Source organism: Odontesthes bonariensis, chromosome 5, assembly GCF_027942865.1.
Source record: "Odontesthes bonariensis isolate fOdoBon6 chromosome 5, fOdoBon6.hap1, whole genome shotgun sequence".
Taxonomy (NCBI): domain Eukaryota; kingdom Metazoa; phylum Chordata; class Actinopteri; order Atheriniformes; family Atherinopsidae; genus Odontesthes; species Odontesthes bonariensis.
The window spans coordinates 15,763,490-15,781,827 of record NC_134510.1 but is presented as its reverse complement, the minus strand read 5'-3'; the positions used below and the strand labels follow the sequence as shown (position 1 = coordinate 15,781,827).

At 39.0% G+C, this 18,338-nt stretch overlaps 2 protein-coding genes across 2 annotated transcripts in view; one reads left to right on the top strand and one right to left on the bottom strand.

Annotated features, from left to right (window-relative positions):
* Positions 1–382: 382 nt before the first annotated feature.
* LOC142380568 (zymogen granule membrane protein 16-like) lies at positions 383–2,615 on the top strand. The gene is made up of 5 exons (XM_075466479.1): positions 383–461; positions 891–1,017; positions 1,081–1,141; positions 2,288–2,377; positions 2,466–2,615. Exons 1-5 carry the CDS (start codon positions 383–385, stop codon positions 2,610–2,612), a joined length of 504 nt encoding a protein of 167 aa, XP_075322594.1. The 3' UTR covers positions 2,613–2,615.
* Positions 1,933–18,338, bottom strand: part of cmtm8b (CKLF-like MARVEL transmembrane domain containing 8b) — a 49,278-nt gene continuing 32,872 nt past the window's right edge. The window contains exons 2-5 of the mRNA XM_075465035.1: positions 6,789–6,986; positions 5,436–5,609; positions 5,162–5,281; positions 1,933–4,631 (exon numbers count right to left, since the gene is read on the bottom strand). Coding sequence (XP_075321150.1) covers positions 4,545–4,631; positions 5,162–5,281; positions 5,436–5,609; positions 6,789–6,986 — 579 coding nt within the window. The 3' untranslated portion in view covers positions 1,933–4,544. The remainder of the gene's footprint in view (positions 4,632–5,161; positions 5,282–5,435; positions 5,610–6,788; positions 6,987–18,338) is intronic.

The following is an 18,338-nucleotide window of genomic DNA, read 5'->3' as shown; positions in this document are numbered from 1 at the left end:
CCTCTTTTCTGTCCTATCAAACCCCAGCTGGTCGGGGCTGATGAACACCCTTCTTGTGTTCGGTTCCTGCCAGAAGTTTCTTCCTGTTAAAAGGGAGTTTTTTCTCTCTACGGTTTCCTCGTGCAGGCTCAAGGTGGGGATCTGGATAAAAGAGAAGTTTCAGTGCAATCTGTTGTAGCTTGGCTGCTTTTTTTTAATTCACTTTGTATGTAGGGTAAGTGTGATAATCATCTATAACCTGTTTTCTCTTCCTGGTCATATATTAAATTGCCTGAGATGCCAGTCTCTCATTGAGATAAAAACAAGTTTTCTTTTGTTCACCTGTCTGACTCTGGAATGTTGGCGTGTCTGCCTTTGTCTTTAGGAAAGCGTATATGTATAAATGCCATCGCCACAGTGCCACAGTGTTGGCTCATCCTTTGCTCGGAACTCAGTCTACTCTCAGAAGATCACAACTGCTGGTGAGTTTGAGTTTCTGTGTCTCTGAAGACAACTGAGAATAGCAATTACAGCATAAGATTTATCTATCACTACGGGAGCACAATTTTAAATTCTATTCTATCGTTATTAACATTAACTTTAAGACCATAGAGAAATTGCTGGTTGTGCTTTGTAACCTCTGTGTAACTTCTGATTTCAGAGCTGTCTGAGGAGGTTTTTACATCTCAGAATGTTTTCCCTCTTGTTCTTTGCTGCTCTCTGCGCAAGCTGCCTGGCAAAACGTAAGGAAGTAACGCATCTATCTAACACTTTGTACTTCAATATTATACTTTTGAAATGAACATTAATTATCTAATGACTCCTTTATTCATGTTTGTATGGCTGGCAGAAATTGAGTCAAGTGCAGTGGTCTCTCCTTGTAACTGTGTAACTTATTTGAACCTCTCCAGCTGGGTTGGTGCACTACTCTTACTCTCGTGCTGTGGGAGGCGGGTCCGGCGAATCCTTCTCATCAGAGGGGGAAGGAAGGATCACAGCCGTCAGGGTCTGGGAGATTTCCAGCTCTTACATCACAGGGTCAGTCTCTCTTGATTCTTGCCAATGTGTGTTAAAAACTGAAGGTTTAACATTGTTTTTCAGCTGCACAGAGGTGCCACCAGTTCTCACTGGGGTCCCTTCAGTCACTGACAGTTACTGTTTAGTTAGCTGTTAAAAGTGGCCGGCCAGTTTGTTTTTTGGGTAAATGCACTGACCATATTTCCTTTTCGTGTGATTGGAATCTTTTATTCCTTACATTTTTTTATGTTTTACAGAAAGACAAAAGTTTTTTAAGTTATTATTTCAATAGTTTTGGGTTTGGGCAAATATTTAGTTTGTAAAATCAAAGCTATAAAGTTGGTGAACTGCAGCCATATTCAAGTTTGACAAGAGGGTGCAACAGTCATGAAACGTTAGATACTAAATGAAATGTACTGGTATTGTTCGTATTATAGAATATATATGTAATATTAATATATTTTAGATTGTGAAGAAAGTGGTGTAGTTTTCTTTTTTTTTTTTTTAGTGTCATTCATAGCTTTTTATTTATGGCAGTGGCGAACTGCCCTTTTGTCCTTTCCTGAGTCATTACAAGAACCAGCTTCATCATGTCAGGACTTTAACTAATCATCCAGTTTATTTCTTCATATTACATTTGATGCTTAACACTGCATATCCATTCCGTCTTCTTTTCATTTCCAGTATTCAGCTACGCTACGAATAAAACTGGAGTCCAGTGCTTGGTCGCAAAGTTGGAAATGCAAATGAGCTGGACCTGTTTGATGGAGAGTTCATTTTTCAGGTCAGAGATGAAATTGATACTGAAATTATAGATCATTATTATTTCCACCCAAAGAGTTTTCTTTTAGTTTGTCTGCGAAGTCTCAAAACCAAACATCCACATCAATGGGAATTATTCTCGTGCGCAGAAAACGCTGCTAATGAAATGTGTAGTTTGTTGTCCAAATAATTTTTTTAATCCGTTTTTTATTCAAAGGCATCACCATAAAACACATTTGTAATAACCTGACTAAATACATAAAAACACTGTGCATACATTGTTGAGTTTCTCTTCATAAAATGGTGAGATGTTGTCCTCATGTTGTGAGGCTCCCTGACATGATCTGCCTCATGAAGAGTCCACATGCCTTTACCTCAAACTAAACTGAGCTGTCTTACATTGGCACAGTAAAATGAGTTGGATAAAATGTTTTAAATGAGAAATCCTTTGTAACTGCATTGCAATATAAATGGTCTATCATTTTGTGTAGATTGGTATTTTCTTCCTCATGCCACTTGCATGTTTTAGATCTCTGGTAAATACCACACCGACTACATCCACATGCTGATTTTTGTGACATCTCAAGGACGCACCCTGAATGTCGGCCAGCCAGTTCAGGTCTACACCTCATGCCATATCCTCTTGTTTCAGCAAGAAAGACTAAGAAACGCATGATGATGCCTAATTTTTTGCTTCTGTGTTACAGAGTTCCTTTAACTTCTACCCGGTGCACCCAGACGCAGAGCTCAGACTGCTGAGCGGCCGCTACAATGGAAATGGGATAACTTCACTGGGAGCTTACTGGGGGGTGGTCTTCATGGAACAGAGCAACGGTACCAGTGTTGGTAAATAATGAAAAGCTGAAATGTTGATTAGTGATTCAACATTGACATCTAATCAAAAGGGTACTAATGCCAAAATACCTGGGATTACTGCAACAGTAGTACAAGCAATAATTTAATTTGAATAAATACATTGAATAAATGTTTACTGTCTTGGTTACAGTCTTGGTTATTGATTTGTTGTGCTGTTAAGGGTAAAGCATCTTCTAAACGTTTAAATCATAACTTTTCTTTTGTATAAAATGAAGAACCAATTAAAAGTATTGTACAATCTGGAGCTGGGATTAAAAAAAAAACACAGATTTGACTTACTTTTGATCAAAAATATGTAGCGTGTGAAGAACACAAATTTGAAAGAAAAACAGGAATGATTGTGAAATATTCATTTCTGGTGTACTTTGTGATTGTTTCCTCTTGAAACATTCCAGGAATTATGACATTTATATGAAAAATGAATAAATAAAAAAACAAGTTGATTACAATACCGTGCAAACTTCTTGAGTCACCTTTCTTGTCTTTATATTGTGTTTCCAAGGAGTCAGACTTTCTTGTAATCTTTTAAAATGTTCTTGGGCAACAGTTCTCCAGGATCTCTGAAGTTCTTTTGAAATTCTTCTTTGGACATTGACTGCTTTTTCACAAATTTTCAGTCCAGGCCTTGGTCCGGACCATTTTCAGAGACGTGGTTTTTCTCATTTAACACAATGACATATGAATCATTTAAACATAAGAACTAAAAAGATCAACTACTGTTGTGTCTATACATAACAGAAAACTTAGTGGGGAGCCAATGTCAAATTCGATCTTAAGACACTTTGTCCTCGGCAGCTTATCAGTCAACACTTGTTGACATTCCTTCAGTTGCATCTCCGAACAAAATGCCAAATATAACCCAGTTTAACGCTTGACATGCCTTGGTGTACTATGTGTCCATAAAAAAATAATTGAAGTGGAAGGCAGAATTAGAAGTGTCAGGCCTAAAAAAAAACTATCTACAGCAGGTGATCAGTATCTAAAAGTGATGTTATTAAGAAATGGGAAAAATAAAATCCAGCAAAGACCTGACACAAAAACCAAAAGATGCATCTAGCCCTTCAGTTTATCTATCTCCTGTTCACTGAAGCCTCATCAGAAATGGTCTCCATGGAAGGGTGGCTGTCAAGAAACCATTCTTCAGGAAGGGAAACAGGAAGAAAAGGCTGAGGTATGCCAAAGGACACAAGAACTGGAGTGAAAATCTGTGGCTACATCTCTTTTGGAGGAATGAATGCTTCCCAGAGCCCGGACCTCAACATTATTGAAGCAGTGTGGGATCATCCTGACAGAGAACGGAAGAAAAGGCAGCCGACATCCAAAGAAGAGCTTTGGAATGTCCTTCAAGAAGCCTGGAGAACTATTCCTGCCTTTGAGACTACTTAAATCAATTACATGAAGCTTGTCTGAGAGGGTTCAGACTGTGTTGAAGAATAAACGTGGCCATACACTTTAAAGCTAGTTAGAAATGTGCAAACTCTGTTTTTGCTTTATATACCACATTTTCATGTATGTTTACACATGTTACACAAGAAATCGCTGCACCTATTTCCCATTTTCCTGGCAATACATAAAGAAGTGAGGGGTGACTCAAGACTTTTGCAAGAATACACCCTTTGTCCCAATATTTTTGGTGTTCTGTTTCTTATAATTCTGTTTTCCAAATCTGGGGACACGGTGCACTGACAGTTAGTGGGTACAAAGGAGTACACATCTGGCAACTCTTCTTCTTGGTTGAAATCAAGCTCTTGCTCAAATCCCATTGTTTTGTTCAAATGATTAGGATTATCAGCAAACTCAAACTTCAACACTCTTTAGTTACAGGGTCGACAGTGTTTGTTGTTTCTTTATCTGCCGATGACGCACAAGGAAGTCTGACAGATGTTGCAACAAATCAAGAGTCAAAGACGCTACTGCTCCTCCTCTTTGGCTCTCCAGACACAGTAGCTCAGATAACTGCTCCCTGCGTAGCACACTGTGGTCAGACATGCAAAGAACTAAGAGGAGTGAAGGGGAAATAGATGAGAGATGAGAGAAAAATACAAGACAAATATGGGAGAGGAAAAGAAAGAAACGCAGTGATGTTAGATTTTACATAAAACATAACATTACACATGAAACATAAAGATGATGTATTCATGGTACATTTCTAATTACTCTCAATAAGCTCCGTCCATTGCACATTTTGTTTATAAGGTATTGTATATGTGCTGTTAAATCTATAATTAGGGAATCTAGATTTGGTGGAGAAATACAAAGTCCAGTTTTCTTATCAGCCTGTGAGAACAATTACAAAAAGTTTTAAGAGGTGAGTTTTACTAAATCGATCTGATGGTGTCCTAAATGGTTCAAAAATCATCTTATAAAGATGCCTGGCGTCTGTTGTTAAGAGTGTCCCAAATGTATGGGAGGGCAGAGGATAAGAGCAGCCTTTTCTGAAATGTTTTGCCTTTTTTTTCCTTTTGAACACACTTTTTTTTATTTTTAAATCCCTTTAAGGAGATCTGATTCACCACAGTGTGCTTACCGCTGATGCAGCCCAACAGTTGTAGTTGTGTCGCCCTCTAATGGCCTGGTTGACAGTGAGTGCCTCCACCACTGCTGTCACCAGATACAAAGCAGCAGCGCTGCAGTTAAAACACAGCAACTAGAAAAAAACAAAATACATGCGATGAATCTTATGGGAAAATATAGACCAAACAGTTTAAAATTAGTTAGGACACATACTTAAAATTTAAAGTCAGGAAAACAGATTTTAGCAAATGAATTGAACCAAACTGTACACCATTTGTGTGTGTTACCAGTGTAGTCCAGGGGATTCGAGGTATCCAGTTTTGGGCTCTTGTAAGGTCAATTATGAACAGGCATATAGTCAAAATCCAGAAGGAGATGGTAACAAACATCACCCAGCAGAGAGCAGGCAGATGGAAATAATCTGTACCCCCAACAAGAATCCACACCAACATACCACACACCTGCAGAGAGGAAAGGCGACACAACATTTCACTTTTTTTTTTCACTACATTTATTCCTTATCCATGAGTAATGTCCAAATTTCAAATACACAACATGCTCCATCTCTGCTGAATCCCAGTGTTGTTGTGGTGAGTGGCTAAATCTCGTTCCCAGCATTTCTAAACCCCACCCTTCCCTTTTCACAACAAAAGATTCCTTCTGGGTGTTTCATATCACAGGAAAAAAACTTGACTGGGTTGAAGCATGACTGTGAGGTGGATTGGTTTCTTTTAAATCAAAATTGCAAATGAGGTTTTAGATTTAGCCTAACTATCCTCCAAATGTAAAATATTCAAGAACAGGTGTCAAATTTATTTAAGACTAAATTCATGGGTTTAAGACACAGCATTTTTGGGGTGTAATATTCCTTGTTTTAATAATCATCTAGTACAGTATCAGTGACTCCAAGGTGTAATCTTCCTTTATTTCTAGACATAGTCCCAAAGTGACATCTTTCTTGTCAAATCAAATTATAGGAAGTTTGACTGCTGGAAGCAAAATACAAAGAAAAGAGGGGTGTCTCAAAATGTTTTCACATTCTGAATATCAAATGTGGCCTGCCCAGCCCGTGCATGGCAGCCAGCCAGGCTGTATTTAGGGAAAGGCTGTCCAGACTTTTTTCCTTCAGCTGATTTGAAAAGGAAGAGAGACAATGAGGGAAAGAGAAGAGGAAGAGTTGATTTGCTTGGTGTTTTTGGTAAACTTCCTATTTTCATAGAAACATATCTTACAGTGTTTCTTTAACTTTGTTCAAATCCGAGTGAAGGACAAATCCATTTCAGTTCATTTTTTTCTTTCGAAAAAGCTTAAGTGCATTTTTTTTTTTTTTTGTTAGTTTTGTTTTGTTTTTGTTGTTTCCAGCTCAAAATCTTTTTGCGTCCACGGGGCTTTTTGTTGACTGAAACCAGCTTAAACTCTGACCGAGCTGTCTATTTCTGTCTTTTCTGTTGTTAAAGCAGCATTAGAGCACTTTTAAGGTAACTGGTAAGTGCTATACTTGTACATATCAAAATTATCCAATTTCCTATCGAGTTTTGAAAGTTCTAAATGTAACTTCTTGCCTACGGCTTAATGTGAGAATCAATGAGCATTATAATGATACAGTCTTCAAACACATTAAACTCTGAGATCACACTTACTATCTCAGCCAGGTGTAGTATTCCTCTAGCAGTCGTGGTGAAATGCTGGTCAAAGGCCAAAGTGGAGGTTGAAGTGTTGTATGGTGGTAATGAGGGTCCCCTGCGGGTTGTACCCACAGCCAATCTCTCCATGATGCCGGGACAGAGAGCCAGCGTGCTTTCCCTGAGGTTGTCGCTGCTGCAGAGGAAGTTGTGTTCCTGTACCGGAATCCAGCAAGGACACCCGTCAGTGAAACAATACCATAAATGAACATTTGAGCTGTGGCTGTCAGATCTCAGTACAAGCTACTTGGGTTTTTTTTTTAAAGTTTACATTAATACAGAATAAAAACAAATAGGTTCATTATTATGTCTGTGGGGTTTTGATTAAATTTTTCTCCTCCTTTATTGTTTTGCAAAGTAAAATAAGCTCTCGGATGCTACATCATATACAAAGATGACAATAAGTAGACAGAAATAGGGGATGACTGTCCCTTAGGGGGATTCATAACCTAAGGAGCGTCAAGGAGAACTGTGTTTAACAGCACACAGCTCAGGCTGATGATGATAAATGGAAGTAATGGGCATAAAGAAGATGTCTTTCAGGTTGATATGCTACATTTAAGGCCCACATAAATCATGTATTTTTTTGCTGTATTTATAAATACTTTGATATTTGAAAATTAATAAAAAGATGCTAAAAAAAATAGGTAATAATAATTATTTTTTTTAAATGTCATGAAGAATAACAAAAACAACAAACAACAAAAAACACAACAAAGACAAGGTTATGTTGTAATGTGAATTAGTTCTTTATTCCAGAAAATGAAAAAAACAACAGTTTATTGCCTCAAAAAAATGTCAGGGCAGACCAAGCTCGATATTTTAGATGCAAACCAGATCATTTCCACATATCTTTGGCTCTTGGGTGGTTGGGTTGTCTTATAACGTCACATTTATGATGTTGACCCCACAGTTTGTTGTAAGTACACATAAATTTAAGTACCAGAGAGAAAATATCCAGCTCCAGCAGATTATTGTGAAGAAAAGAAAACCCTCTAGTGTCAAACTCTGTACTTATATGGGTCTGCTCAGTGGAGGTTTGACATACAAGTGAAATAGCAATAAGCAAATGACAGCTTTGAGTCAAAGGAGGCATCACTGCAGTGCAGTGATGGGAACAATAAATGGCTTTGACCACAGGGGTGCAGTATTTACACGTGGACAGCGAATAAACCTCACCTCAGAGGAAACAGCAGAGCACAGGACAAAAGGCACGAGTTTGAGGCCAAACAAGACTCACTGAGCTGCCTAATTGTCTGCGCGGTGGGTGTGTAAATTTCTTCTTTTGTTGTCATCACTGTATAGACAAACCAACACTAACTTGTTTCATGACTGGTTACCTCCTCGGGGCGTTGTGTGTCTGTCTGAGGCCTGTCTTGATAACTACATGTCTTGTGCTGCTGTGACCATTGAAATTGCAAGTAGAACCATGCACGGCTGCACTGATGGAGGCTTTTTTAGGGTTCAGAATAGATGAGGGAGTAAATGCAGACAAAAGCATATCGTAACTAATGGAAGTGTGTGTTTTTGGGCGCTGCCAGCAGTTTTCCCATGTGAGCACTTTTAGTTTTACTGTGATTGGACAGAAGTGATCAGCATTATCAGGTGATTGTAATAGGCTAACACTAACTTGAAATAAAATAGATTCTTGATTAAAATCAAGCCAGAGAGATTCCCCAGGCTCTCCTTCCCCACATTCAGACAGATAGACCAATAACCTTCACATTAAGATGCTTTCTGGTGTTCTGCTGCACTCAATATCCTGGGCCATGCATTATCTGACTGGATATTTTACATGCTTTATCTTGTGCTTCTTGATAGACTAATTCTGCCCTGCTGGGCACATTCTGCTCCGAACAGCAATATATCCACTGCAGCAATCCATACTCTGCTTCACTTTGTTTGTCTCTCTCGTTATGCTTAAGCATTAGGCCAGCTTTTCTTGTCTTTCTTAGTCAGTGATTACATGGAGCCAGTACAATGACAATGACAAAACTAATGGCCAACCAAAGCATTTCTGTATATAATGTACAGCAGGCAGCAGGCGGCGGCAGGCATTAGTGTTTCTTTGAGACTAAAAGCGACTTATCACAGCAGGACTAGAATAGTTTCACAATCAGTCTGTTACTTAAAAAAGGAAATGCAATCCCAGTTGCATTTATAGATATCGGTGTGAATTCTTAATAATTTCTTCATTGACTAACAGTATGAAATACTGTGGTATATATGGTCAAAAGCTTTTACTATTGGTTTTATTTTTCTATTATGACTATGTGAAGTGTGTTGGTCTGAAATGAGTACTTACAAATTGTTTGTAATTTGCTGTGAAGATTTGTTACGGCTGCATACATAGACAAGACACGTGTTCTTTATATGTATGGTGAGCTTTAGAAAAAGCGCAGACAACACTGTTTGTACTGAATGTATGGACAACAGAGGCCTCATTACAGTGGACTCGTGTCATCAGACACATGAACTAAATCGTGATTTATGGCTGCTCGATAGTTTGTTTACCATAGATCACTTGCTCAGCTATTCGTTGATATAAACTGCAACTCCAAACACATGACTGGCATATTTTTTTTTCTTTTGTCTGCAGTTAAATGTTTAATGATTAGGGTGGTGAAATGTTGCAAAACATTTAAAACCTTTCACTATTTCATCAGTAGCATGTGCAACAGAGAAAAAACATCTGTGGGTTAAAGAGAAAAAAAAGCTTGTAATACCAGAGAATCCAGCACATGCTGGTATTATTTCTGGATTGAGTAAATGGATATCTTATAAGAAGCCAGGATGATCTTACAGGCCTATAATCATAATTAATAGCAAAGGAGCTGGTTATTCTGCTCATCAATAACCTTGCACCTCCTGCAGTAGCCTCTGTCTTAGATTCTCTAAAGTAATTAAAACAAAGCTCTGTCAATTATCTCAGGCGTCCAATTAAAACTGGGTTTCTCGTTTAATGCCCTGAAATACCATGAAGGCTGAGAGGCAAGCGGGTGATTAATGGTTAGTTCCCTGCTTTTATAGTGCTTTTGTGTGGATGACTGCACATTCACTCTTGCCGCCTAGGCCTTACTTGAGACTTTACATCATTCAAAACATGGTTAGGAGAAGAATGGAGATGGAGAAAAGAAAAGCCTGTCTGTATTATTGTCAGTCATAGAATTGAGTTATTATCCCGCAAGGATGTAAAACAGCTGCCAAAATAAACGTCAACTTTGTGAAATAGTGGAACATAATGAAATTAAACACTTCGGCCACACTTTGGCTTACGAGGGAATCACAATCATGAGGACAATTAGTCAAATAATCACGATGTCAGATTCATTTAACTGAATGAGGGGTTATACAATAAACAAAATTTTGTTGCTGGGGTCACACTTAAAATTAGCATTCTATTACATCTTTTCTGGAAATGATGGAGCCTTTATTTAGCTTATTCTCCCCTACCCTCCCTTCCTTCCACTTCCTTTCCATTCTCACTATTGTCTTCACTGCCTCTCCATATTTACCCAATCTTTCATTCCCTCTAATTCTCCCCAGTCCGGTCCTCGTCCTCGTGCTGTGTTTAGCTTCTGCTGCTGTGACACAAAGCCTCATCATTGTTAAACACACCCTGAACCATCTACTGAAACTCTCCGTGCAAAGATGTGAATAACCTGAACTCCGCCTGAACCTCTCTGCATGTATACACACACACACACACACACACACACGCGCATGCACGCACACACACTAATAAATGTGTGTGAGCCCAGATGCTGCACTGTAATTGGCCGCTGTGGCTTCCCGCTGTGGCAAAGATATTTTTAACACACACGCTTAAAGACACACACACATACACACACTAATCCTTGCTTCTGCAACATCTGCTTCAACCCCAAACACATGTGCTGGTTAAATGCAGCCACACACAAACACACACATATACATCGACGTGCACACACGTAACCATAGGGATGGCCCCTCCCTGTTTAACTACCACATCTGACATCAGTTCTAAACAGAATGATGTGGTTATTCACTGAAAAGCACAACCTCGTCCTCTGAAACCAAACCTGCTGCTTTTTTCATCTTCAGCAGTGTTTCCCTTGGACTGTTTTCTTGCTACTGTGGTGAGGCCTCTGGAACAGTGTTTGGATCATGTGATGACACACATTTCTACTAAAACTTGTTGTGAGTGAATTAGATTCCTTCAAAAAGTCTGCTTGCCTCGAAACTCTGTTCTGTGCTGTTTTTTTCTCTCTTCGTATATATATATTTTTCTGTTACACCAGAGCACTCAGGTTTCTCTTTTACACCTCCACTGCCAATATTATCTGGCTGTTTACAAAAATATGTGATTTCCCCGGTGGCCATGCCCTGAGTTTTCATATTCTGTTTACCATGAGTATTGCTGTCTGTATTTGTTTGGCCAACATGCACTGACAGTAATTCTTCAATAAATAATTGTGAAGTGATGTTTAAACTTGCCAGTAGCTATTTGAAGTGGGAGCTCAGCACAAAATAATAAATGCATGGCCCTAATTAGAAAATCCCTGAGAGGAAGCCATGGCTGCTTTTCACCTTTTCGACTCTAAGTTAATTGCTTATGAGAGTGAACAGGGCGATATTGTTTAAAAAGGCAAGGATTTCACTTTTGCTTCTTGTAACATTGGTCTAAAATAGCCTTCTTATTCTAGTAATGCTACTCTGAAATTTGATCTGAACTGAAAAGGGATCACATTAAATTGGCATTTAATACTTCTCCCTTCATCATTTAACAGCAAATAATTAGAAATCTCAAATAGGTATTTTAATCTACAAATGTCTCAAGCCATCCTTCAGTTGGCGAAACATTACCTGGAAAATAGCAAAAAGGTGCAGCAATTTACTGCAGTGTGAGAAATCATAAATAAAGATTCATTATAGAAATACACAGTTTGGACAATTCTAATGAGCTTGGAAGTTAATATTTGGTACGAGCACGTTTATTCTTCAACACAGTCTGAACACTCTTAGACAATCTTGTCACTTCTTTAAGGAGTCTTCAGGAATAGTTCTCCAGGCTCCTTGAAGGACATTCCAAATCTCTTCTTTGGATGTCGGCTGCCTTTTGTTCCATTCTCTGTCAAGATGATTCCACACTGCTTCAATAATGTTGAGGTCCGGGCTCTGGGGAGGATTCATCCCTCCATAAGACCTGTTAGCACTGATATTCTGTTCAATTCTTGTGTAATTTGTATTACCTCAGTCTTTTCTCCCTGTTTCCCTTCCTTAAGAATGGCTTCTTGACAGCCACCCTTCCATTGAGACCATTTCTGATGAGGCTTGGGCCAACAGTAGAAGGATCAGCTGAAGGTCCAGATGCACTTCTCAGGTCCTGTGTCAGGTCTTTGCTGGATTTTCTTCCTATTTCTTATGGACATTAATTTCAGGGACTTTAGAGCTGCTGTGATCGTTTTTCAGGCATGGCACTTCCTCTATCCTCCATTATTTTTCCTTAAAGAATATGTGGAGCCATGCTGAGATATGCCAAGTTTTGGTCATCTTTGAGGCAAGCTGCTAGTAACAAAGTGACTGACGATACCATTCAGAATTGGTTCTTTGCTGAGATGTTATGTGTAGACACAACACTGGCTAATCAGTTAAGTTAAATGCCTTTTTTATGTTTGAGTGATTAATGGGCCAGTGTGAAGTGGCTTGACGAACAAATAAATCCCGTTTCTCTCAAAAGTGTTAGGTACAAGGACTGAAGGGAATCTGAGTGAAAAAGCAGCCAGTGTTTAAAGGAAAACTTCATGACCTTCAAAAAGTCTGGAGAACTATTGCTCAAGACCGCTTCAAAATATTACAAGAAAGTCTGACAGCTTGGAAACAAAATATAAAGAAATGATGGCGGGCTTGAGACCTTTACACAATACTGAAAGTAAGTTTGTATATAAAATAAGTAGATAAGATTGTCTGTCTCCGTCTCATCAAATAAATTAATTGGCTGCAAAATGAAAAACCTTAATCAATTTGATGGATAAAAGCTGTCATATTGAAAAGATTTTTACAGTCAGCATGGCTAACATGTAAGTGTTATACTCATCAGAGCTCACAATAGCAAATACATTGTGGAGTGGCTTCTTATAAAAGAATGACACCACAGGTCATTTGTGCAAACTGATGTTACAGACTATAGTTAAGTTTCAGACACAGATGATCCCTTTCAGCTGTGGATCTCCCATAGACTATAAAACATAGCAAACATTAAAAAAAAGTCTTAATCTAAGCTTGATCTTCACTCTTAACCTTAACCATGTTTGTTGGTATCTAAATCTAACTACAAAGCAAGATTTGATGAAAGTAACCTGTGGCAGAAAACACAATTGCAGTTAAAAAATTTAAATAAAGGGACCAAAGAGGCCCTTCGATGGTTTCAAATTCTGGTCTCCTCCGCTTACAATTATCAGTGTCCCTTCAGAAATACTAAGCAAGCAAACTATATGATCATTACAAATAATTTGTTGGAATGGTGGTCATTTGGTTATATGTTTCACATGGTGTTCGGGTCATGTTAGTTGGACTTATACAGCCCAGTTTCACGAATCAAAAAGTTTTTTTTTGTTTTGATAACGTTTTCTAGCATGATTATGGTAATCATCCGAAACTTATGAAAGCCTTGCTTTTAATGGTAGAAGTTGTTTTATCATTGTGGATTTGTTAATGTCCGAGGGGCAGGGATGTGTTGTCCAGGTTGGCGCAGAGAGAGACAGACCTTCCATCTCTTGAAGAGCGTTTACTATCTACCAGCCTCACTAGTTAAGAGAGACTGAGGGTGGAGGATGAGCAGAGGGGTAGGGGAGCATAGAGGGAGAGAGCGATGGATGTATCAAACAGCAGCCCCCTGCTGAGTGGGGAATGGAAAAGCTGCTGGCATCAACATGAATATTTCAGCAGATAGCTACTGCTCTCTGTACCACCCCTCCCGCACCCCCGTCTCTCTGTCTGTCAGTCTCGCGCTCTCTGTCTCTCATCTTTTCCTTCTTTCCACTTCCCTCCCTCTTAACCCTCCCAAACCCCCACCCTCTGCTTCTCTCCCTTTTCTCATGGAGTGGACTGTGATAATGAAGGGAGTGATGGAGATGGAAAGAGTGAGACAGAGGAGAGACCTCTTCGGACAGAATTCTGGGTAGCTCAGAAAATGGCTCCTGAATGTAAATCTGGGAAGGCGGCAGCAGACTGCTGCCTCAACTTGGCTGCTTTTCCAACCCCCCTGCTAGACACTGGTGATGGTTTGGCCCGGGGTAGTTATACAATAAAAAGAGAACAAATGGAGCAAAACAAATGTCAGCAAGCAGGGAGTTTCTCTGGAGACCCACATAGATTTTAAACTGTTTGCTTCTGCTTCTTTATTTCAATAATTTAATAGCAAGCTTCCTTATCTGCTACTTATTTTTAGAAGTCTTCTTATCTTTTGAACTTAGTGCGTTTACAATTTCATGTGGGTCTTTGGAGTTGGTCTGTGCATTGCGTTAATGATAAACACTAATGACGCATTGCTATAAATCCCTTGGTAAGTCGTATGGGCTGAGAACTGCATACAGCCACAATACAAAATTTAGATAAGGTGATGCCGTTGATGCTGTTGCCTGAAGGTGCAGTCTGTGTGATCTGAACTTGTTTTCTAAACAAAAAACTACATGAATAAAAATAAAGTACTGTGGGAAATTTGTCTAGAAAGTGTATGCTTTAAGCTTGAGTAAAGCAAGTCACTTGAGACTGGGAAATTAATTTGAATAATATTCAGACCTGAGATGCATAGCAGCTTCTCGTTCATATTTTTGTCATCATACCCAAAATAAAAAAAAAAAACAGGGTTTATGAGGAGTAGAAGATTCAGTGTGTCTCATTCATCCCATGTAAGAGGCTCCTTTTACTGAATCTTTTACTTTTTTTGTATCAACCCCAAATAACTGAACTGTTAAATATTTAAGATTTATAATATTCAAGTTAATTTGGAAAACAAAATTATATTTTAGATCTTAGAAAGGCTGACGTAAGAAGAGGGATTATTGTAATTTACAATCTATATTTCATTTTCAAGTCTCATGTTAAAGATATGTGGCATTGACAGTGTCTTAAACCTGCGGTATGTGGAGTGGCCCATAAAGTCTATCTAAGTTATGAAGATAACAAAGGCATCGCTGACATTGAATGTATAAATAACCTGCAAGACCTCCAACCTTAGTAAACAGAATGGATATGGCCACATTTATTGTGTTCATGTCATTTTTTCAATATACTGCTGACAGTAAAGATGATATAATCTGTTATTTACCTAAACCAAATATGTTCCATTGCATGAAGAGGTGAAAAAAATCTCACTTGAACCAGGACAACCTAGTACAGCCAGACTTTCCCTTAACAATCCTACATCTTTGATGAATGATATTCTTTTTTAAACTTTATGACTTTGGGGAGAATTGTATACGTTCCACTTATTGGTCCACATGTGGAAAAAAGCAATGTAAAGAAAACTTTTAGCATTTTTTTGTATTTCATGGGTCAATATTAGTAAGTAAGAAGTAATTTTCAATGTAAATGGCTGAGACTTTCCTTCATAGTAAGGTTAGATATCAAAGTTAGACAAAAGTCATGAGATGTCATAAATAACATACATAATTCAAAAGGCTTAGTCTAGTTTATTGTTTAAGATTAGGGAGCAGCAGTATGTGTTTTACTGAGACAGAGCCTCAGGAACATATTCCCGACTCAAAAGACTCTCCACGGTTATCAAACTGTACGAGCAGACAGAGACTGCAGACTGAACGGTAACGTTAAAGGAGGAGGGATTGCAGTGATTGTTAACAACAAACGGTCTGACTCATGACATGCTGCTGTGATTGAGCATCTACGCAGGTCCGATTTTAAAATATTGAGAGTTCACCTATGTTACCTGCCGACACTGCACATGACTTCATCAGCTATAGCTAGGTCCATATTTTATAATATTCATAGAGGCGTCTCTAGGGATTGAGTATAACTTTTGAATATGATAAAATTATTAAACTGTGGAAGGAACTCCTTTGCATCATAAGATATCTGTGGATAAGAAAAGAAAGCACAGTGCAACTATATGCTGATTTGAATGAGAGCTCTGCCAGTAAAGAGACAATGCTTAAAAAACAACACCATCTTCAGAAAAAGTTATGTTGCAAAGCTCTTTCAAAAACAAATTGACTCAGAGCTGTTTCATCAATGAACTAAAACCATAAAAACCTTTAAGAACAAATAGTCTATGTGATCCAATCACACAGCAGAACTTTCTGCTTAAACTGAATGTTGTCAGTTTTATGCAAATCTGATCCAGAAACCAATTAAAACCATTTATTTTGGCCTGCATTGGATAATTGTCATCCAAGTCTAAGATTAGTAAGGTCATGTGAGAATAACGGAGCCAAATAGTTGTGTTATGTTATGTCAGCAAAACAGTTTTTCATCGATGAAAAAGGAATTCAAACAATGTGCTTTTCCAACATAATTCTTGATTGCTTCGAGAAGATTTAACATGCTTTTGAACGCCTTTTCCCTGATTGCACCGGCGATTGGCTCCAGCACCCCCCAGTCTCTTATATAGCGCTTTTCTATTCTAGTTGACCACTCAAAGCGCTTTTACAGTATAAGCAACATTACCCCGTTCACACACACTTTCATTCAGCACTTATTCTACACAGTGTTACAGGCTACTATCACACATATCCACACACCAGTAGATGCATTAGAGTCAACGCAGGGTTCAGTGTCTTGTCCAAGGTCACTTGTCTGGACATGTGGTCAGGGGAAGCCAGGAATTGAACTGATTGGCAGAAGCCTGCTCTTGCTCCTGAATTACAGGTGCCTAATAATTAAGCTGGTATGGATGGATGTTTTTCAGGTATTGGCTAGATTAAGTGTAGACCACGCAAAGTAAATACATTTCCCCAACACTCTCTAACTGCAGCAGCATGAAGGCAAAAGTGCTTGAAACTTCAGCAGCGCAGTAGTCTGTTTGTGTCAATGTTTGGCCTTGATTTTGTTTGAATCATGTGCCAGCTTTTATGAATACCATTCAAACATTTCTTGCCTGTGTTCCCAGCGCAGTTTTCTGATGCATAGTTAATAACAAGTTGCATCATGCAGTATGAAAAGGCTCACACTGCGTCTCAACTTATTATTGAACAAAAACATCCAGAGGAATCTGCAGATGTGCTGTACAACTCAAACAGTATCAATACGTATTACAAAGGCAGTTATTGAGTTGTTTGAAGCCGCTCCAAAATTGAAAAGAAATGGAACAAGATACAAGAAATGATACAAGAAACGATGAAGCTGGTGACCGTGCTGGTAAAACCTGATAAACAAATGAACATTTAGCTCCTTGTGTTTCACAATATCAGTTGCTGTACAACCTTATTCTAGCTAAACACTGACTGCACTTCCTGAGTACTTTCTGCTGCTGACCTTGACCTGCATGTTGAAAGGTCTGAGCTAAGAAAGTGGTACTTCACAGAGATCCTTCATTGGAACCTAAACCAGTATTAGCAGGTGCCGTATGTGAGTGTGTGCTGTGTGAAGTTGAGTGGTTGGCCACTGCTTGGTTAGTTTTCCATCTACAGATATGCCTGTCATCATACAGGTCCAAGTACTTGCCCCCTAGCCAAGATATGGACCAATAGTGAACTCTGATAGCTCCACAGCATAGCGCCAAATGAGTTTGCGTGTGTGTATGCTGAGTGTGTGGTAGAACAGATAAGAGTAAAAGTGTGTGCATGTGGCTGGATGTGGCTGTCTCTGAATCTGTGTGTGTGTGTGTGTGTGTGTGTTTAATAGTCTGCTTAGTGTTTCATGGTGGCAAATCGCTCGTTCTGTCTCATCTCACACACCGCTGGACAGCAGAGTCTGCACTGGCCTGATAACACACACAAGCACTCACACAACATACACACACACGCACAATCTCTCACACAACATACACACACACACACACACTGAAGCTGCTGCTTCCCACCTTGACTTTGTAGACCAGTTAATTCTCCAGCCTGTTGAGTATGAGCTAGTCTGTCTTCACGGCTGTGCAGATGTATCCCCTGCTGTCACTCAGTCAGTCAGTTTTGTTAGTAAAAGGTTTTACATGCGTGCTGCTGCAGTGATGACAATAGAAACATAAAAAGACACTGAAAAAGGAGAAAATTTACTGTAATGAATAAGATCTCCAGCATAAGGTCAAATGATAAAATCATGTCATCATTAATAAGTGACACAGCGAGGGCAGAGCCCAAATTCAGTCAGATGATATTCTATTCATTGAATCAGTTTCAGGAGGAGCGAGGTGAATGAGTGTGTGAGTGTGTCTATGTGTGAGAGAGATGTAAGTGATATAAGTTATTCGTTCACACGCCTCAATGCTGCTCATGACGGTGTCCTGTAAAGTACCTCCCCAACAAACAGCAGGACGGAATTACTCATATGAGCATTTCCACATCAAGGAAGACATAATTC